The sequence below is a fragment of the Oryctolagus cuniculus genome, chromosome 1 (assembly GCF_051225735.1).
Source record: "Oryctolagus cuniculus isolate XC-2025 breed Fujian yellow rabbit chromosome 1, ASM5122573v1, whole genome shotgun sequence".
NCBI classification, from domain to species: Eukaryota; Metazoa; Chordata; class Mammalia; order Lagomorpha; family Leporidae; genus Oryctolagus; species Oryctolagus cuniculus.
This window is the reverse complement of record NC_142867.1, coordinates 159746611-159763483: the sequence shown is the minus strand read 5'-3', so window position 1 is coordinate 159763483 and position 16873 is coordinate 159746611. Positions and strand designations below refer to the sequence as shown.

General features: G+C 45.4%; 1 protein-coding gene and 1 long non-coding RNA gene across 33 annotated transcripts in view; one reads left to right on the top strand and one right to left on the bottom strand.

Annotated features, from left to right (window-relative positions):
- The window catches only part of TRPM3 (transient receptor potential cation channel subfamily M member 3), a 1000643-nt gene that overhangs the window by 103095 nt on the left and 880675 nt on the right, over nt 1-16873 (bottom strand). For 13 of the 28 annotated variants that reach the window (XM_070050833.2, XM_051858588.3, XM_070050847.2 and 10 more), the window contains 4 exons: nt 15600-15734; nt 11362-11412; nt 2484-2519; nt 2187-2327 (listed from right to left, as the gene is read on the bottom strand). In XM_070050833.2, coding sequence (XP_069906934.1) covers nt 2187-2327; nt 2484-2519; nt 11362-11412; nt 15600-15734 — 363 coding nt within the window. The remainder of the gene's footprint in view (nt 1-2186; nt 2328-2483; nt 2520-11361; nt 11413-15599; nt 15735-16873) is intronic. The other 15 variants (XM_070050835.2, XM_051858602.3, XM_070050871.2 and 12 more) reach the window with 3 other exon arrangements.
- Nucleotides 5337-16873, top strand: part of LOC149128715 (uncharacterized) — a 135884-nt gene continuing 124347 nt past the window's right edge. The window contains exon 1 of one of the 5 annotated variants that reach the window (XR_016236802.1): nt 5337-7191. This is a non-coding gene — a long non-coding RNA (uncharacterized LOC149128715). The remainder of the gene's footprint in view (nt 7192-16873) is intronic. The other 4 variants (XR_016236805.1, XR_016236809.1, XR_016236808.1 and 1 more) reach the window with 4 other exon arrangements.

Below are 16873 nucleotides of genomic sequence, written 5' to 3'. Positions count from 1 at the left end.
AAATGCAGAGTATGTCCCAGAAGCTCCTCTGTTACTACTGAGCTGTGCCGTGTTGCCCTTCTGTGGTTGTCTGGATGGAATGATAGACACTTTTTTCATGAAATATCTTTTTTTCTTGCATCCATGACTAGTGGACAAACTATGGTTGTTTAGACTTGGACTTCTGGCAGACATTTTTGGAGGCCATCATTTCAAGGAAAACAACTGACAGCACTTGTTGCCAGTGACAAAGTTCACGCTTTCAAGATAAAATCAGAAGTTTGGAAAAAACTTGTACCTCAGTCCCCCCGACCATGAACTTAATAGTGTTTCAGTACTTAAAAGACTTTCCTGATGAGGTTGGAAGTGATGTTATTAAATGCAATAAATAAATGGATTAGAAACTGAAAATGAAATGTGTCAACATTTGGAAGATCTGACATCTCAACGGATCAGGATTTTCCAATGACCAAATTAGGATGCATACAAGGTATGAGATAGCTCAATTGATTCTAGTGTAGCAGAGAATGAAACATTCATTAAAATGCTTTCAGATTTCACATTGCAGCTCCTCTTTAAGAAGCTACCACTTGTTCAATTTTGGGGTAGCATCAAAAGAGAACAGAATATTTCCAATTATCTATAAAGATTGCCAAAATACTCTTTCCTTTCAACCAAAGTTCTCACAACGGACTGAATGCCAAAGGAGGTGTGAGGATCTAGCTATTCTCTATGAAGCCAGACATTTCAGAAAGTTGCCAAAAAGGTAAAACAGTGCTATTTTATCATTTATTTTTTTAAAAAATTTATTGTTCATAGACATATTGTTTATGTTAATATATGATGGATTGCTATGACTGCCTTAAAACAGACAAATATTTTTAAAGTTTCAAAGTTAATTTTTAAAAATATTTATTTGGAAAGCAGAGTGCCAGAGAGAGAGAGAGAGAGAGAGAGAGACTGATTTTCCATCCACTGGTTCATTCCCTAAATGCCCGCAAAAGGCCAGACTGAGTGAGGACCTCCCTCTGCGTGTCAGGAACCCTAAGCCTGAACCATCATTTGCTGCCTCCCAGACACTCATTAGCAGGAAGCTGGATTGGAAGTGGAAGCAGCCCTCACTTGTCCATGAGTTTCTTTTCTTTTTTTATTATTTGACAGTGAGGGAGGGAGAAAAGGGAGAGAGTGAGGGAGAGGGAGGGAAGGGAGCAGGGAAGAGAGAGCAAGAGAGAGGGAGAGAGCAAGAGTGAGAGCGAGAGCGAGAGAGCGAGGGGGGCGGGGGAGAGAGAGAGAGAGAGACTGATTCATTCCCAAATGGCAGGGCTGGGCCATACCTCAATCCAGGTCTCCCTACTTGAGCCATTACCTGTGGCCTTCTAGAGTCTACGTTAACAGGAAGCTAAAGTCAGGAGCTGGAGCCAGGAACTGAACACAGATAGCCCAGTATGGTTCACAGAATCTTAACTGCTAAGCCAGTCTCCCACCTTTTGAATTCACTTCTAACAAGCTAAATAGCCATAGACAGAATTCCCACAGACAAAAGCTGTTTGGGGTCTGCAACAACTTTTTTTTTTTTTTTTTTGACAGGCAGAGTGGATAGTGAGAGAAAGAGACAGAGAGAAAGGTCTTCCTTTGCCGTTGGTTCACCCTCCAATGGCCGCCGTGGCCGGTGTGCTGCTGCCGGTGCACTGCGCTGATCCGATGACAGGAGCCAGGTACTTATCCTGGTCTCCCATGGGGTGCAGGGCCCAAGCACTTGGGCCATCCTCCACTGCACTCCCTGGCCACAGCAGAGAGCTGGCCTGGAAGAGGGGCAACCAGGACAGAATCTGGCACCCCGACCGGGACTAGAACCCGGTGTGCCGGCGCCGCAAGTCGGAGGATTAGCCTAGTGAGCCGCGGCGCCAGCCTGCAACAACTTTTAAAAGTATAAACAGATCATAAGACCAAAACCTTTGAGAACTGCTGAACTTAATAAGATTCATTTGAATTTTATTACTGTCCTCTTAATTGCACTCACAGTGCAACTTTTTTGTTCAAACTGTACCAAATGACAAAACATTTTTCTCTCTTCACCTGATTTGCTTTTTTTTTTTTTAATTAAAAAAACTTGGACACATTTGGTAGAATATGCAGCTGGTCACTTTGTGGAGACAAAGCAGCCTCACCCTGAATCTAAGGACCCAGGAATTTGCTAGAAGCCTCACCCGCTTGGGCCCGAAGAGATTGTGGTAGAGGGTCCTGAAGCGCTTGCGCGTGTAGTTGCAGCGGTAGGCGCCGCCCATGAGGTACTCAATTACCAGGCCGATGTCAATCAGGCTGATCCTGTAGTCAGGAGGCAGGTTCCCCTAGCAGGGAAAGAAGGAAACAGACAAACACACATCCGAAAGACAGTGTGGTTTACTAGGGATTCTGTTTCATGTGTTCTGTAACTATTTTAGAGTAAAAAATTTCATGAAAAAGGAAACATATGAATGTATTATTAGGCTGGTTAATTAATTCACCTTAAAATAGATCCAACCGAAACCTGGATATTCTCGCTTGGAAAGAAGACATAAGTTAGATAAGAAGATGCAGTAATCGTCGGCAATAACAGAAAATCAAAATATTTATTCAAGTCTTGAGCTGGGGAGAAAAAAACACCAGTGTAGCAGAAAGAAACACAAGGCTAGACACGGCAAATGCTCTCAATCCCTGGTGTCAGGAGCAAGGTCTCCACCATTCCCCAGCCCTGCCACACTCTCCTCCCTGTCATCAACTGATATTTCCTTCCCACACACTCAAGGAAGACTCCTCCCAAGGGTAAGTGTTATTACCAGGGCCTGTGCTGGCTGGGAACCACTCGGAGCTCCCGTCTCCTTTAACACAAAGCCTCTATTCCCAGTGTTGAAATGGTGGCACCTTTTCCATGAAAGTGGGCAGTGTGTCTGCAGAAGAGTTTGGGTGCCAAGGTGCAAGGATGTATGCACATCCCTTGTGTTTGACGAGAAGCAGGGTGAGCAGGGGAGAAAGGACAAGTTTACCCATGGACTACATTCCCCTGATTTGTGATTCTTCACCTTGTCTTCCGAAGAGAGTAGTGTTTCTTACAGACCTAAGTCAGGGTGCGACTTTGGGCTGCTTGTCCTATATACAGACAGCCACTGTGAAGTTCCTTCTACCCATTGCTGCTTCCGACTTCAGAGGGGGGCTCTCAAGGCTCGGAGAACTTCCACCAGGCATGCCTGGTTCTCTCTCACCATCTGGCGTAGTCCCTCTGGCAGGAGAGCTCTTCCTGCCATGAGTGACTGAAGGATCACCCTGCGTGGGCAGCCAGGACCTCTGTGACCTTAGGTGGATCTGGGAGAGGCAGAGAGGACTTTGTCCTTTACAGAGGGCCCAGCCAGGGTGCCGTGGGAGATTTCCCACAGTCTCCTAACCTATCCTGGGGAGTTTCCAGAGTTGGTGGCTTCAGAATCCCTTGGGGAAGAAGCTGGTGGCAGTGCGGAGGCCTGGCTCTCGTCCCGCCTCCTTCAGTGCACCGGGTCTCTGGCCGCTGCCTTAGCTTCTCCAGGGGAGTCTGAGAACCACTTGGCCACTGAAGGAGACTCGGGTGGCTGGAATGGATTACACAGCAGAGCTGTGTTGGAAGGTGAGCGCTGTCGGTAGGCAGTGACGTGCTTCTGCTGAGCTGGGCGTGGATTTCTGGCTCTTCCTAACTGGCTTCCTTAGAGTCAGCCACACCTGTTGGAAGGGTTTGAGATTCAGGGTTAGAAACCACTCATCTCCACTGTAGCCTATCAATAAAACTATGTTTTTAGCGTTTCCTATCTTTTTTTTGTTCCCAGGGCCTTTTATAGTTTTCTAGTGGCTGGTGTTATGGAGGCACTCAGAATGTTGTTACTGAAAGTGTAAGCCAGTAAAACAGAGAAAACCATTGATTGATGTGGTTGGAATAAAGTTTGGGTTTGGGACTTTTGGTATTGTGTTCCTAGTAACAGATCTAAGTAGCCACAATCTGTTAGCAATGAGGAGATAGCCCCAAATTCAACTTAAAATATGCATACTGCTGCATCTAGATTTCAGTAGCTGTTCTCGGCGGGGTGGCAATGAAGGGACAGCCATGCAAGTGCCAACCTCACACCTAGGAGATCCCACAGACATCCTGGATAGCCCCATCATGAGCTCCCACGTCCACCTTGTGGAGTCTGCCTGGCTCTTGGCTTGGGGGTCTGACTGGTCCAGCCAGGCAGCCTGACCACGTGCAGGGTGTCATTGCTATACAGAGGCCTTTCTGGACACCCGCCTCCTGCCCTCATAGCCCAGTCTGAGATCTGTGTCTCCGGGTGAGTTGTCCCTGCACCCAAATGCTCACTGCTCTCCTTCCACCTTCTTCCTCGGAATTTCACAATTTCTTCTGTCAACAATTGTATCATGCTGACTCAGCAGGCTAAGGATTCTCAGGCTATTAAGAAAGACCAATTATCTGACTTCTTTAAGCAAAATGTGTTCCAGAAAAGGTTTTAAGATAGTGCCTTTTCATGTATTGACCTTTGCATAAAAATTAAACAGGTTAAGAATGTCACCCAGGCAGCCTGGGTCTTCCATTGTTTTGGGGCATTGTTTTGTGACCTCTGTGGCCTCTGGCTTGCCTGGAGGGGTCAGCAAGGCTGTTATTTGAAGAGCCTGGGTCGGCCTCATCTCAGGTGCACTTGGCTCCTATACTGACAGGCCTGTGGAGAGCTGCACCCATCTCTGGGTTACTGTCCTCAGCACCACAAGGTCGGCAGGATAGAGAGTACTAGTCTCCAGTCTGCTGCTATGGGTTGGGTTCCTGCATGTCCTTCATGACACAGCCTGCCCTCTCAGGGGGTCGTCCCAGTAAAAGGGGGTTGAACTCCTTGGCCTCTGTGATCTGTAATGTTCAAGCAGCGGCTTGGGAACAACCCACAGGCCTTTTTGCTGTGCTATTGAAAGACAATCGGAGCAAGTCTATGAATTTGTTCTTTTGAATCTTGTAGGAATTTTCTAACTTTAAAATGGTGGTAGGGGGTGGGTGTTTAGCATAGTGGTTTAGATGCTGGGGGTCCATATGTGGGACTCCCTAGGTTCAATACCTAGCTCTGGGGCCTGACTCCCATTTCCTGCTGACGCACACCTGGGAGGTCACAGTGATGGGTCAAGTAATTGGGTTCCTACCACCCATATGGGAGACCTGGGTTGAGTTTTCAGATCTTAGCTATGGGCCTGGGCCAGCCCAGCCATTGTAGGTATTTGGGGGTGAACCAGTAGATGGGAACTCTACCTCCCAATTAATTAGTTAAAAAATAAAACATGTAACAGTGAGCATAACACTTATATATTTTGTTTTGATAAACTTGGGTGTGAGCGTGAGTTTTTTTTTTTTTTAAGATTTATGTATTTATTTGTGAGGAAGAGTTACAGACAGAGGGACAGAGAGAGATGTCTTCCATCTGCTGGTTCACTCCCCAAATGGCCACAATGGCTGGAGCTGGGCTAATCGGAAGCCAGGAGCCAGAAGCTTCCTCCAGGGGCCCTGACATGGGTGCAGGGGCTTGAGCACTTGGCACATCCTCCACTGTCTTCCCAGGCGCATCAGGAGGGATCTGGGTCAGAAGTAGAGCAGCCGGAACTCGAACTGGCACACATATGGGATGCTGGCTCTGCAGGCAGAGGTTTAACCTATACGCCCCAGTGCCGATCCTGAGTATGAGCTTTAATTCTAAGAACAAGATAATGCTTTCCAGGTACCAGTATAATATGGAAATGTCTGTGCTTTGGAGGGGTTGTCAGAAAAGTGATAATAGTAGTAAAATTAAAAGTCAATGAAGATTTAAGGGGCAAATAAGAGCATCCTCAGCTATTGATTGTTCATTAGGCAATGTTCGAGGTATAGATTCCAAAGGAGGTACTAGAATCTTCTCAAATAAATGTTGATTATTTCAGACTGACTTACCCACCCCTCTGGTTATACAGAGCCCAGGGAAGGTGAAAGAACTGACTTGCATTAGATCTGTCCACAAGGGGGCGATGTTCACCTAACTGAAGCCAATGAGAATTCCTCCTTATAAGCCTTCACCTTCCTGTTCTGTTTTATATGTATAACAAGGCCCTATAAAGGGATCCAGACCGAATTGGAGGGTTGTGGGTTAAGACAGAGGCAGATGCTATTGTGGAGGGGATATATGGAGGAGGAAAAGTTTACTTTAGCAAGTTAAATGTTTGAACTCAGCTTGCAAGGCTTATTGCAACTGTTTCTTTCCAGAGACATTTTGGGAGCAGAAAGTTCAGGGAGTTCATTTTCATGGGGGGAAAGTGGAAACCTTTGGGGAAACAAGAAATAGATTTAGTACAATTGGGTGCAATTTAGGCTTGTTGGGACAACTGTGTCCTGAGTGGACTCTGAAGGGGTGGGCAGCATCGGTGACTGAGGAGGTGCTGGGCCATGGTCTTGACTGCTGTGACCTGCAGGTGTCCCAGATGATGCAAATGCATTGCTTCTCCTGGAAAGGCATTGCTGGGCAGAGGAGAGACCTTACAGATATGCAGACAACAGCCAGCGATAGGACCCCATAGAGGAAGCAGCACCAGGCTGGGTCCTGGCTCGGCCCCCATGTGACCCTCAACAGATCACCTTCTCTGTACCTCAGACATGATTACTTTTACAGTCCTGGCTATGTCTGAAAGTCCAACTGTATGACAACTACCTGCTAGGCTGCCGGACCAAGACCCCTGCCCAGAGCTTCCAGAGTTGATGCAGGAATGCCTTGGAGTTTTGCTGAGTGGGACTGAGGGCATGGAGGCAATGGAAGAGGGAGGCAAAGACAGAGGTGGGGTTGTGCTCATTGCCTCCGCCTTGTCTGGAAAAGGCCAAGAAAGTGAACGGTGCCACGCACACCACCAGGTAATGTCCACAAGCCTTCCGGAGGAGTCTTCCTTTGCCTGGGAACTTTTCAAACTGGAAGTCAAGACAGACACCGTAGCAAGATTCCTTCCATCTGCTGTTCCCTGTGCTTCCCCATCCCCCTTTCGGTCATTGCTTTGGTCACTGGTAAAGGCTCAACACCTGTTTCCCATCTCAGGCCTTAACTACGCGTCCTAGGACGCATGACTCAAATACTTTGGCAGAAGGGCTTAGGCCGATGGTGGGTACAGTCTGAGAACTTGAAAAGTCTGTCTCCCCTTGTCATGCTATGATCTGCAACTATAAAGGTAAGGTTTAACCCATGCCATGCTTAATGCGTAAGGAGCTCTTAATGAAGACTTTAAATTCGCTTTTTCCATCTGCTATTCCCAATGGACTGTTTCTAGACATCGGCTTGTGATAATACATTCAGATTTTTTTTTATCTTTGAAACTTGTAGCAAGCCTTCCAAAAATGAGATTTTTCCTTCTGATATTCAAGGTGTAAAATGATTGCCAGTTGTCAGGTTTACCAAAGGCGAGTGAGACAAAGACTATTCCTGAGAGCCTTGGTGGCACAGGAAAGTGGCCTGCAGGTGGTTCGGGTAATCACCAGTCATAGGCTTCAGCTGGCGAAAATCTGCAGCTTAGCCTGGTAATAGAACCAGCAATCAGTCTTGTAAAAAATAAGAAAGCTTTTGGAAATTTGCATGAATTTAGCAGATGGGATTATTCAAATGTCCTTTATTTACCTTAAGTGTGTCTGAAAATTTTTTCCCCACATTCTATGAAGTTTGGGTCTTCATTCTCATGCAAATGAACTTCAAGTTATCATAATTTCACCACTACTTCTATATAATCCTCAAAATCACCCTCCTTTGGTGGGAAGGGATTGTAATCTGAAGTATTAGCACATTCAATTTAAGAAAGAAAAACTACTTGGAAACATACAGAGGCACAAATTGAGCAGACAGGTGCTAACATGGCAGGTTATATTTCACAGAAAGCACACAGACTTGGGTCACTCTGGTTTAATGTGAGAGCATTGGTACAGTCAATGGATTTATGCATGAAAACCATTCAGAGAATTGACTTGGTTTACAGCAATTTAAATTTCTGATTGATGCTGAATAGCAACTCTTTACTTCATGGCTCCTAGATTGCTCCCTTGATAGAAATAATCTGAGATTTTGAACCTAGCTTGGGAGAAATTTTCCACATTCAGTTCTGTTGGTTTTAAAGAATAGTTGGACAAGATGATGTGCTGGTTGGCTTATGATGGCTAGATAATTCCTTAATGCATTCCCTGGGTTTGTAAGGGTTATTCACATTTAATTTTGTAGACATATTATCAAACACTCATTTGAGGTCCATGACTGTTTGCTAACTCATGAACAGCATTTTGCACTGGGGTTTATAATTTATTGGTTAATTTTGTCACATGCACCCATACATATGTATGCCCCCTGTGTGACAAAAACACATGTTCATTTTGTTATATTCCTTAATTTTGAAGGCTATTGAAATTTCCCAAGATTTTCTTAGCACTTTTTTTATTGTTTATTTATTTTTGTCAGGCAGAGTGGACAGTGTGAGAGGGAGAGACAGAGAGAAAGGTCTTCCTTTGCCCCTTTGCCCCTTTGCCCTTGGTTCACCCTCTAATGGCCGCTGTGGCTGGCACGCTGCTGCCGGCGCACCGCGCTGGTCCGAAGCCAGGAGCCAGGTGCTTCTCCTGGTCTCCCATGGGGTGCAGGGCCCAAGCACTTGGGCCATCCTCCACTGCACTCCCTGGCAACAGCAGAGAGCTGGCCTGGAAGAGGGGCAACCGGGACAGAATCTGGGACTAGAACCTGGTGTGTTGGCACCATAGGTGGAGGATTAACCTATTGAGCCACAGCGGCAGCCTTCTTAGCACTTTAAACCTTGTTTTTGTGGCTCATGAGTATCTTATTGGCCTAAATTGCTGGAAGTCATGGGAAACCATGTGAGAGAATTATGTACCATTGTTAATTTATTTCTCATTCATATATTTAAAAAACACAAAATAATAAAGCAGTCTCCTTTTCAGCCCCTTCATCCGTGGAACATAAAATGTAGACACTTCTGGTGCTTTGACTGCATTGGTTATTTACTGCTTTGCTGTAGTACAACACTCACCTTTATCATGGGAGTAAATTTCATCTGGTTTTTCCCTAAGGAAGAAGTGGGCTTTCTGTTCCTCCCCACCCTATTGGCCATCTGTTTTCCCAGATAAAGGGATAAGTTGTTATTAGGTCAGTTCAGTATTACTCTGGGTGATTTTTTAGCAAACCATTTCCCCTAGTTACTAAATTAGTAAGTAAACAAATGTCTATACAGGTATCTTCTTGCTCTGCTCTTATACTCCTGTGTCACAAATTCTTAGCATCCTGTCACTTTTTTTGTTAGTCTATATTATTTCTAAGGTGTATCTCTAGCTAAGAAGCTCACACTAATCTCACCCTCAAGATCCTTTTCAAGTAATATGAGTGAATGGAAAAGGCAGCACAAGGGATTTCAGAAAAGAGGAAACGATATTGCAAAGCAGAGTCCTGTGAGGAAGAGAACACACAGAGTCCTGTGAGGAAGAGATTTTGGTCATTCACACTCAGTGAAATCTATCTGCAGAAATCCCTTTTGCCAATCAGGCCTGACATTGCTGCCAAGAGACGGGGCGGTGGAAGTGGATGTGTGACTGTTTGTAGGCGTGGGTTGGTTGATGGCTGGGATTGAGGAACAAAGGCACAGCTGTCTCTTGAAAGTCTCACAATCTACCCGGACACTTACTGGCTTAAGGCAAGGGGCAGAGGGTGATAGAGTTTTCCTTATTTCAGACAAACTCAAAACATTCTGTTCAGTGTGGACAACAGCATCTTGGCATAGAATACACCTTGGATGTGCCCACTTCTAATCTACATCTTTTGTGTAGTTTCCAGTTAATTTGAGGCCAGGATAAATTCAAACTAAAAGGGCTGAAGGAAAGAGAGAGAGGGGTTTGTTGAAGGCAGACATACTACTGTGGCAGACCAAGGGAAGGTGTGCTCTTATTAAAAGTTGTTGAATTGGGAGTACGGATTGCACAGTGTCTGTTTCCGTGGCTTTGGAATGGAAGAACTACAGGCTTCCTTCACTCACCCAGACGACCTATTCCCCGTTAATGTTGCAGGAAGCTCAGAGGAAAGTTTGCAAGGGCCGGATGAAAGAATTTGCTCTTTTTTTTTTTTTCTTTTTTTCTTTTTAATGCCCTCTACTCATTATTAGCAAAGATCCAGCAGGTCAGTAGTGACATTCCCCCCCCCCCCCCCCCCCCACCTTTTGAAGGAAAATTTAAACAGACTTCAGGGCTCCTACAAGTCAGTTCTAGCCAATGACCTCCTGTGAGATGGAGGAGTGTTTGGCCTCACTTTGTAGTTTTCACTATGTCCAGTGGGCTTGGGTGAAGAACTGTAACAGAGTGGTGATGGTGGGCACACACACCTATGTGGTGCATGCGTGTGTGTGAGGTGGGCACGTGCCACCATCTATTTTATCTTTTGCAACTTAAAACCAATTTATGGGGTACATTCAAGGGTTCAGAACCCGAGTGACCCCTGAGGGAGGCAGAGGTGAAAGGACAAGACTTTTGCTAAGTTTAAACACAACCTCCCACGCTTCATTCCTCTCAACTTTCAAGGGGAATATTATATAATGAAGTAACAACTCTACTTTATAGAATTATTGTGAATATTATATGTGTTAAGATGATAGATTGTATCAGTGCTATATACCTGGTCATCCCTAAATCATAATGGTTATTATTATTTTATATTAATTATTATTAATCAAAGGACCTAATCCTAGCTCTTCATTAACCACCTAGTACGGTTCTTACCTTCTTATATTTTGGACTCCTCATTTCTAACTGGGAGGAATAATCCTTGATCCATCCCAACAAGATTTTTTCCTCTCATTAAATAAGATGATGAATGCAAAGTATTCTGGAGAAAATAAAGTTTTCCCCGAATGGGATGCATTCGTGTGTTTTAGTCCCTGTTCCTTTGAAACTGGAGCTATGCTTCCTACCCTTTGTATAATGCTAGAAGTGCCGTTGTATCAGGAGCTAGCAAAGGACGATACCTCTCATGGCCAGTTAGCTGGAAACTGGCTCCCCAAACAGTGAGGGGCATACAGCACAGGCAATGGCATAAATCCACTTGGCACAAGGAGAGCCTAGAGTTCCACCATCTAAAAGCATTAAGTCCAACAAAAGCATCAGAAACCACGGCGACTGGAGGTAAAACCAGAGCTGCGTCGGAAGCAGAGGCATTGGTGTTAGAAGATAGACACACACGCACGCTGTTCAAAAATGCGGGGTCTGGCGGGGACGGGGGCGCGCGGGCGGCTCATGCAAAACAGAGGCACTATCCGTCACGGGAAGCAGTCAAGACACAGCCTCCGACCGGCAGGCGGGAGGGTTCTTACCTTTTTGACATCCCTGACCAAGTGGTACAATGTGTTTGAGGGCCCATGTCTCTGAAAATAACAAAGAAGAATCAAATAGTTTTGCTGGCCCTGGGCTCTCACCGGCAAGGCACAAAGGGACTGGACGGAAGGGTTCTGGCTGGAGAGGCAGCTCCCTAAGATGGCCCTTGTCCTGGTTGCTCAGTTGGATCTGTTTGTTTGCTTGTTTCTAAACAAAGCCACGGGCAGGTTTTTGCACTGTAGGTCTGCACTTCGTGAGGGAGGGCAGGTCAGCATGCTGCTAACAGGGGGCCCCAGCTATCGCGGGAGGAGCTGTACAGGTGGAGGCAGAGGGGCCACTGTTTTTCCACACTGGAGGTAACTTGGGCACGCTGCCGTTGCAGCTCCTGTGTTACTCAAGACGAATGAGAAATCTCACTTTTTCTGTTCCAGGCCAGATAGTAAATATTTTAGGGTTTGTGATCTATAAGCCTTTATCAAAACTGTTCAACTCCACTCTTCTAGTGTGAAAGCAGCCATAGATCATATGTAAATGAAGAGCTTGGCTGTGTTTTAATAAAACTTTATTGACACAAAGTCAAATTTCATATAATTTTAATATATCACAGAATGTCATTTTACTTTTTGATTGAGTTCATTGTGGGAAAAAATGTGTAAGAAACCATCCTTAGTTTATAGATCCTATAGAAACAGGCAGTGGGGGGATTTGTCCTTTGGGTGATAGTTTGCTGAGACCTGGTTTAAAGACAAAGTCACAGGTTGGGCAAAAGAAATACTTGGGGAGAAGATTTATGTTTTCAGGAGTTATGAATACAGTGAAATGAGTTATTCTATTGTCTTAGGAAAAGCAAGGCTAAATATAGGATATCCAGTTGAAGTTGCATTTCAGATAACAATGAAGACCCCTTTTAATTTGTATTTGTTTTACTTACTTGAAGGGCAGAAGGGGTGTGCACACGCACATACGTGCACACACATGAAATCAGAGATTTTGCACCTGCTGACTTCCTTTTCAAATTCCTACAGCAGCCAGGACTGGGCCAGGCCAATGCTAGGAGCCAGGTATTCAGCCTGGTTCTCCAGTATGGGTGGCAGGGACCCAAGTACTTGAGCTGTCATCTATTGCCTCCCAGGGTGTGCACCACCAGGAAGCTGGAATCCCAGGCCACACACTATTTGGGGTATACAGTGGTACCCCAGATAGCTCATGGAAAAAATGGAATTAAAGGAGAAATTTATTTTAGTTCAAAAATATTTTGAAATCACACAAATATAGGATCTTTAAAAAGTTCATGAGAAATGTGCACTAGGAAAAAAATCTGCCTGAATTTTAAAAATTCTTATGCTGAAAAAAGCATATCTTTTAATTCCGTTTTCCTCTAAGCTTTTAGAACTATGTGCATGCTTATTCTAAGCAATTGTTTGCTGGTTATTTGAAATTCAAGTTTTACTGGACATCCCATAATTGACTTGCTCAATCTGGTGATCTTATTGGAGGACCTGAAACAGTAATGAGATGTCCTAAGGCACTGTCGTAGCACCTGCCAGTCTTGAGGCAGCCCCGGGGCCTTGCCTTGACATCCTGCCCGTCCATGTGGGTGCTGTCAGCAGAGCCCTCTTCCACTAAGCGACGGCTCTACTGTTCGGCAACTGAACATGCAGACCCAGGAGGCAGAGTGCCAGGCTCCAAGCCTGGCTCCACGGCTGAGGCTCTGAGCCGACACAGGCAAACTACAGTACTTAACTATGACACTATTCTATCACCTGTAAGGTGTAGCCATGCATACCGATTTACTAGATAAGGATTGCTGTAAAGATTATGTGATGTGATGTTGACAAAGCTGTTGAAACCATGTTTAGCACTCAGCGATCATCAGCTTTTTTTAATTTTATTTTATTTTTGACAGGCAGAGTTAGAGAGTGAGTGAGAGAGAGAGAGAGAGAGAGAGAGAGAAAGGTCTTCCTTCCGTTGGTTCACTCCCCAAATGGCTGCTACAGCCAGCGCGCTGTGCTGATGCGAAGCCAAGAGCCAGGGGCCTCCTCCTGGTCTCCCATGTGGGTGCAGGGCCCAAGCACTCGGGCCATCCTCCACTGCCTTCCCGGGCCACAGCAGAGAGCTAGACTGGAAGAGGAGCAACCAGGACAGAATCTGGCACCCCAACCAGGACTAGAACCCGGCGCCTATATGGGATGCCGGTGCCGCAGGTGGAGGATTAGCCTAGTGAGCCGCGGTGCTGGCCGATCATCAGCTTTTATCATTGCTGGGACCATTCACTGTCCCACCATCCTTCCTAATACCACCTCTTGGTTGGAGTGATGAAGTCTTACTGGCCTTTCTTCATCTAGAACTTGCCTACTTCTTTCCTCTCTTTTCAATCTTCGGAGTAATTGATACACAGCCATTCAAGGCTGACTTATGTACTTTAAAGGGAGCACCCCATTATTCTTCCTGAAAATCTGCGAAGGAAAATCTGCCAAGCAACCAGAAACCTGGAGCTGCTCTGCTAACCTCTTTTCTCCTTCGTCCAGTGGGACTGCAGTGGAGCCGGTGGGGAGGGGGTGTCACCTAATGGTGGATGGGGACAGGTCAGCAAGCTGCAGCCCCTTGGTGTTCTGGGTGGTGGCCCAGAGACACCGTGTTAGTTGAGAGGAAACAGAATCCCTTGCGTGTAGCCATGGTTGCTTTCTGTTCTCAGGAGTTTGTTGCCTTGAATAAACCAGCCCCTTCTATGGTTTGAATGTTTGTGTCCCCTACAAAATCCATGTTGAAACAACCTCCAATACAAGAATATCAAGAGGTGGGGCCATTTGGAGGAGATTAGGTCCTGGGTGCTCCTTTCCTGCCCATGGGATTCAGGCAGATGGAGAATGGACATCATGAGATAACAGGTGGTCCTCTCCACTCCTGTCCCTCCTGCCCACCATGTGGGGATGCAGCGTTTTGTTCTTCCAGAGGGTGCAGCAACAAGGCATCCTTTTGGACGCCCTCACAGGCACCACCCTCCAGCTTCTGGAGATTGGACCCTGATGTCACAACTGTGAAAAATAGATTTCTGCTGTTTTTAGGAGGGTACTTCAGAAAGTTCATGGAAAAATTGCACAGTTTTCTTCACCAAAATAAGCTTTTTAAAAAATTAACTTGAGAGACATATATATTACATATATATTATATATATAAAGTATATATATATATATATATGTAGAGAGAGAGAGAGACAGATGGACATACATAGAGACAGACATAGCTACCATCTACTGCCTTACTCTCCAACTGCCTAACAGCCAGGACTGGGAGCTGGAACTTGATTTATTTCTCCCACATGAGTGGCAGAAGCTCAAGCACTTGAGCCATTGTCTGCTGTCTTCCAGGGTCTGCATTAGCAGGAAGAAGTCCAGAGCGGGAACTGTGAATCAAACCCAGGCTGTCTGACATGGGATGCAGGCATCTTTAACTGCTAGGCCAAATGCTCAGCCCTGAACTTATCTTTTAACTCCATCTTCCATGAACTTCTTAAAGTACTCTCCTACATTACCCCATCCTGGATACTTGGTTTTAGCTGAACAAATGTAATATGATAGCTTCACGTTCTTTGTCTGCACCATGTGGAAACACAGTATCTGCTCCTTGAATGTCACTGGATTTCAGCAAGTGTCAGCTCAGAGCCAATGCACTTGCTGAGTGCTCTCAAAAACCTCAGTAGTTTTCTATAATTACTCTTTCACATTCGAGTGAATGAATGAACAAATCATTACATAATTAAACAAATCTAAAAGAATTGTTTTTGTATGATTCCAGACAAGAGCTATTTTCCATCTTATTCCACTCTCTCAGAAGAAGAGTGAATGTCTTAGCTCTCAGGATAACAAAAAGGCGCAAAGTGGATCATCAGCCACTTGCATGGATGGAGTTAAGCCACTTTCCTGTGCAGGTTTGCCTCAAACTCCCTCTGGGTTTACAGCACAAACTTCCAGAGCCTGGTGGTCTTGTGTCAGAATCTGACAGGAGTGCCCCAAGCTGGTCACGGAGTTTTTCCCTTAGGTGGTGACAACTGAGCAGTTATAACAAGTGGGACCCTGGGCACTTGGCGTTTGCTGGCTACGTGGTTCTGAGGGAGTGTTTGTGACGAGTGATCCATGCACTTGGGAGGGAAGAGGGGCAGCGAATCACAAGGCATGTGTGGGGCAGAAGATAAAACAGAAAAACAGAGAAAATAAAAAGTGCCTTAGCTTGGCCCTACCGTATTGTACAATTCCTCTAGTCTGGAGATGGTGAGAAAACGATGCATGCTTACTCCATTCTCTATGAGCAATTTCACAAAATCCACTCTGTCCAGAACTAGGGCATCCAACATGGCTTGCTCCAGAGACCCCACCTGTAAATCAAGTCACTGAGTTAGTCTGCCCCAGGGCCTAGAGATGCAGTTCTTTGAATAACTTAAAAAAAAAAAAAAAAAAAAAAAAAAAAAGGTGCCTTTTGACAACTGGTAAACCTTCAGTACATCCAAGACTGCTGACGAGGTTGCTGATAGCTCCAGTTTAGGACAGCTCTAACCTCTCTTGTGTTTGGGGAACTGTCTCTGCATAGAACTCAAAGATTTCTAATTCCAAAAGCTCTTTCTTCCCTGAGTCTCTCTCTTGTTTTGGATCCTAAGAAAGTATAAGCATTTATAAGATTCTTTCCCTTCCAATTTTCTAACCAAACTTCCCCCAATGCCAGGGACGTGCCTGAGTTGGGACCATAATGTCCTCATTTGGTCATCTCTGAATGAGGTCTCTGGCTGATTGGGGAAGACAGACCCAAGTCAAAGGATGCAAGGACCCATAGAGATACCAGATCTCCGTGTAGAAATGGGCAAGATGGAGGCGAGGGGACGTCACTTAACTAAAAACAGAACAGCCCAGAAACCCACTGTCTGGATTTGCCACTGGCTCAGATTTTGATTTACATCCTTTCATAAGCTTCCCCGATGTCCAGACGCCTCCACGCATCTCTGCACCTAGCAGTCCCCTGGCACTAAGTGAAGATAGGTGCTCAATACCAGGCAGAAGCCCTCTGGGGGAAAGAAAGAGTTAAAAAAGCCCTGATCTTGAGTGCTGTGATTCCAGGCACGGAAATCTAATTTCAGGCTTTGGGCTGCCTCCTGTAGGGGCATGTGCATCCCGCACAAGGGCCAGTTTCCCAGGTCTTTATTTTTGGTAGTCGATTGAGGGAAATAAACCAAGTACAGTTACGTAAAGCTCTGGTCCCCTGTGTTGTTCTTTGGGACCAGGGAGGTCCTGTGCTCAGGCACCAGGACCAGATGGCACCTGCCTACGGAGGCCTGCTAATTCCCAGCCATAAACCAGCATGCAGTGCCACCACCTGGCAGCAGCAACCTCTTCATCTTGCCCCCTTCTCAAAAACCATAAGAAACAAAATAAGTACACATCTTACTTAATTTTAATTAAACTTTGTCATATATGTATTTCCAGAATATTAAAAAGCATTGTAATCTTTGGCAGCTGACAGTAT